The following is a 3790-nucleotide window of genomic DNA, read 5'->3' as shown; positions in this document are numbered from 1 at the left end:
TATACATAATAAATAAATAAATATTTAAAAAAAATAAATTCCAGCTAATATGCCACCTACATTTTTTTTTTTTTTTGAGACAGGGTTTCTCTGTGTAACAGTCCTAGCTGTCCTGGAACTAGCTCTTGTAGACCAGGCTGGCCTTGAACTCAACAGAGATCCACCTGCCTCTGCCTCCCGAGTGCTGGGATTAAAGAAGTGCTACCACTGCCAAGCCCAATGCCACCTACTTTTAATTCTAGCACTCAGGCACACAGAGGCAGGCACATCTCTGAGTTTGAGCTCCATGCCAGCCAAGGCTGCATAGTGAGACCCTGTTTAACTACAGAGGGATTCAGTAGACAGAAGCCTGTGTTCGTAGGATGTTGTGCAAATTATATTATCTTTGACTCATTTTTTTATGTATAAAACGAATGAGTTAATAATATAGCAAGCACTTTAAAAGAGTGCCACGGTCATCATAAGTGTACAGTACATGTCCGCTGTTATTCTAGTAATCTTGTTGCAGGCTCTAAGGTTAGATGTAAGAAAGGCCCAAAAATTCTTAAGAGGCATTTACCTGAAGGCCGAAGTGGGGCACCTATGGATCTGGCATCTACACCTGGACAGCCCAACCCTGCGTGAAGTGCCGTTCACTCGGTAACTGAGAGAAAAGAGCTACTGAAACAGGATTCCTTGACTTTCCAGCTGCCCACGGTGTCCCTGACGGGAGGACACGCAACCCTGATGCCGGTAGCCTAAGAACAGGCGTTAGATCAATTGCGTGGAGACCTGGGGGCGTGGCGAACGCAGATCCCGCCCCCCCGCGACGTACTGCGGCCCCACAGCCAATCCGGAAGCGCGTATCGCGTTCAAATTGAGTCGGCGGGTCAATGTGACTAAGTCGATTTAGTCAGAAAAGTGATCAAATTGAAGATGTGGAGGGTTAAGACACTGAATCTCGACTTGTCGCCTTCGCCCCAACCGGTGAGGAAAGAACGCCCGCGGAGAGGGCAGTACCAGGGCGTGGCGCCGGTGAAGTCCATCGGAGCCGGGCAGCGGGATGCTTTGTTGGCCCCGCGGCCCGGCGGTTGCGGGGAGGAGGGGGGGGACATTTCCAGGAGAGAGGAGGGGCGCGCTTGCCTGAGCCAGGTTTCCTCACACTCGCTTTCTCTCTCAGGGAAAACCAGCTATGAGAACTCCTCTCCGAGAGCTGAAACTGCAGTCCGGGGCCCTCACCAATTCAGAGAAAAGGCCGCCGATGTTCTCCTCGTTGACCCCATACCTGCGCAAGCTGGAGCTGAAGGTGAGATTCGCCCAGGTAGCTTCTCAACTGGGCTGTTTGCCCAGGCCGAGTGCTCAGAGGAACAGAGGGCCAGGGCTGGAACGTAATTAAAAGCGATAATGAAGCCTTCTACTTCCGTGACTTCCATTTACAGCTATTCAGGCCAACAGAGAGGTGCCCCGGGGTAGTTAAAACGAATCCACTGAGTACCCGCATCTCTATTTAGCTGTTGGTTTGACCTTTACCAAATTCCCGAGAAATACTTACACTGGCTCATTTATGAAGCTCATTTATGGAGAGTGAGACAGTATCCTATGAAGTAGTCAGAATTTTCCTGGGTCCAATACTTTAAGTATTACCTTGCATGATTACCTTTACCGAGCTGTTTTTTTGTCAAGTCTTTTCTATTATTGTTGTTGCTGTTGTTTGAGACAGAATTTCTCTGTGTAGTCCTGGTACTCACCTCAGTAGATTAACTTGTCCTGGGATTCAGAGATCCGCCTGCCTCTGACTCCCAAGTGCTGGGATTACAGGCGTGCGCCACCACCGCCCGGCTCTCTTGTATATATTTTCAGAGAAATGGACCAGAGTCAGCAGAAAACTATCTATAGTGGAACGAAGTAAGCAGGTGGGGCACACAGCAGCCTTGGAACTGGTAGCCACAGCCTTTTAGGGGAAAGAGTTGGTTGTCGGGATATAAAGCAACAGCTCCTCCAAGGCCCTGGCCCTGGACCATTATTGGCTCTGCTAAGCATATTCCTGGTTTTGAACTGTGTTCCTCCTCATACACCAGGCCTCAGGGAAAACCTTAAATTGGCCTGGCTCCTAACACCTTTAGTTTTAAGATTCAGTGGTTTTGTGATCCTAGGGATCAAACCTGGGGCCTTATGGATGCTAGGTGAGAATCAAGGTCATCCACATAGTTTGAGGTCAACTTCAACTTGAACTGACTATGAAACCCTATCATATACAAGGTAAAAACAGAATAAGGACAAGGGCAGTAGATTACACGATACTGTGTACCTAGTACAGGGCTACTACTATCAGTTCATCTGATCACAGCAGCACAATGAACTAACGTCCTGAGGAAATGATGGTTATGTCACTGGGTCCCTTTTGTAGGTCATGTTAGATAGCTTAGAGATAAATGTCATGTGTTGCCTGAATTTCTCTCTTAGACAGTGAGAACCAGGTGTGATGTCTCATATCTGTGACTCAAGCACTTGGGAGATAAAGGCAGAAGGATAATTGGGAGTGTTGAGGCCATCCTATGCTGCCTAGTGCATTCCAGTACAAAACTCCAAGAAACCTAAAAAGTATGGCATGGTGGTGTACACCTTTAATTCCAGCGCTCAGGAGGCAGAGGCAGGTGGATCTTAGTGAGTTTGAGGCCAGCCTGGTCTACAAAATGAGTTTCAGGACAGCCAAGACTGTAACAAAGAGAAAACTTTTATCAAAAAGAAAAAATAATAAAAGATAGAAAAAGAAACCTAAAAAGGCCAGATGTGGTGGCACAAACCTGTAATTTCAGCATCCAGGGGTTGGAGGCAGGAGGACACTTGAAGGTCAAGCTAGCCTGGGATCATACTGAGTTTGAGGCCAGTTTGTTTGCATGAGGGTCTATCTCAGACCTTTAGATGGGAATCCAAATGCTATAAAAGGAAATGTCTTGACCATATAAAAAAATGTACCTCGTGGCTCAGTGCTTGCTAATCTTTCAAAGGATGTGAGTTTGGTTCCCAGTACCCACATCAGGCAGTTTATAACCTCTTGTAACTCTAGCTCCAGCACCCTCTTGTAACCTCCAATAGCACCAGGCACGCATGTGAAACAAAGAGTTACACAGACCCTGTCTCAGAGAGAGAGAAGTCAGGTAGTGGTGCCACGTGCTTTTAATCCCAGCACTTGGGAGGCAGAGGCAGGTAGATCTCTGAGTTCAAGGCCAACCTGTTTCCAGGACAGCCAGGGCTGTTACACAAAGAAACCTTGTTTTAAAACAAAACCAAAAAGCTCCTCTTGGTTTGCTTCCTTCTCTCCATGAATTAAGACTTCTCAGCACTCAAGAGGCTGAAGGCAGGACTGGAGCTAGTGAAGAGGCTGGCAAAACCCTGCTTCAACATGGTGCCATCATTAACTTGAATACTCTCACCTTTTTTAGGCTTTGTGGTCCCAGCCAATTGGAAGGTTGAGACAGGATGATGGGGAGTTCAGGGCCAGCCTAAGCCATATAGCAAGACCCTGATACAAGATAAACAAAAATTTGATTTGGAGGCAGAAGCAAATTTGAGGCCACCTTGTGCTATGTATTGAGGTTCAATCTCAAACAACAAAATGTGCAGCTATTAATAAAAATTGGATTAATAAATTCCAGCTAGGGGCTGGAGAGATGGCTCAGCGGTTAAGAGCATTGTCTGCTCTTCCAAAGGTTCTGAGTTCAATTCCCAGCAACCACATGGTGGCTCACAACCATCTGTAATGACATCTGGTGCCCTCTTCTGGACTGCAGACATACACGCGGACAGAATA

At 47.0% G+C, this 3790-nt stretch overlaps 1 protein-coding gene across 1 annotated transcript in view; it reads left to right on the top strand.

Moving 5' to 3' along the window:
* Nucleotides 1-771: 771 nt before the first annotated feature.
* Spag5 (sperm associated antigen 5) overlaps nt 772-3790 on the top strand; it is a 22751-nt gene continuing 19732 nt past the window's right edge. The window contains exons 1-2 of the mRNA XM_050128636.1: nt 772-966; nt 1160-1285. Of these exons, the coding sequence (XP_049984593.1) occupies nt 916-966; nt 1160-1285 (177 nt within the window). The 5' untranslated portion in view covers nt 772-915. The remainder of the gene's footprint in view (nt 967-1159; nt 1286-3790) is intronic.

This window comes from Alexandromys fortis, unplaced genomic scaffold (genome assembly GCF_014885135.2).
Source record: "Alexandromys fortis isolate MF-2015 unplaced genomic scaffold, M_Fortis_MF-2015_v1.1 scaffold_80, whole genome shotgun sequence".
Lineage (NCBI taxonomy): Eukaryota > Metazoa > Chordata > Mammalia > Rodentia > Cricetidae > Alexandromys > Alexandromys fortis.
This window is presented reverse-complemented; position numbering and strand designations above follow the sequence as displayed.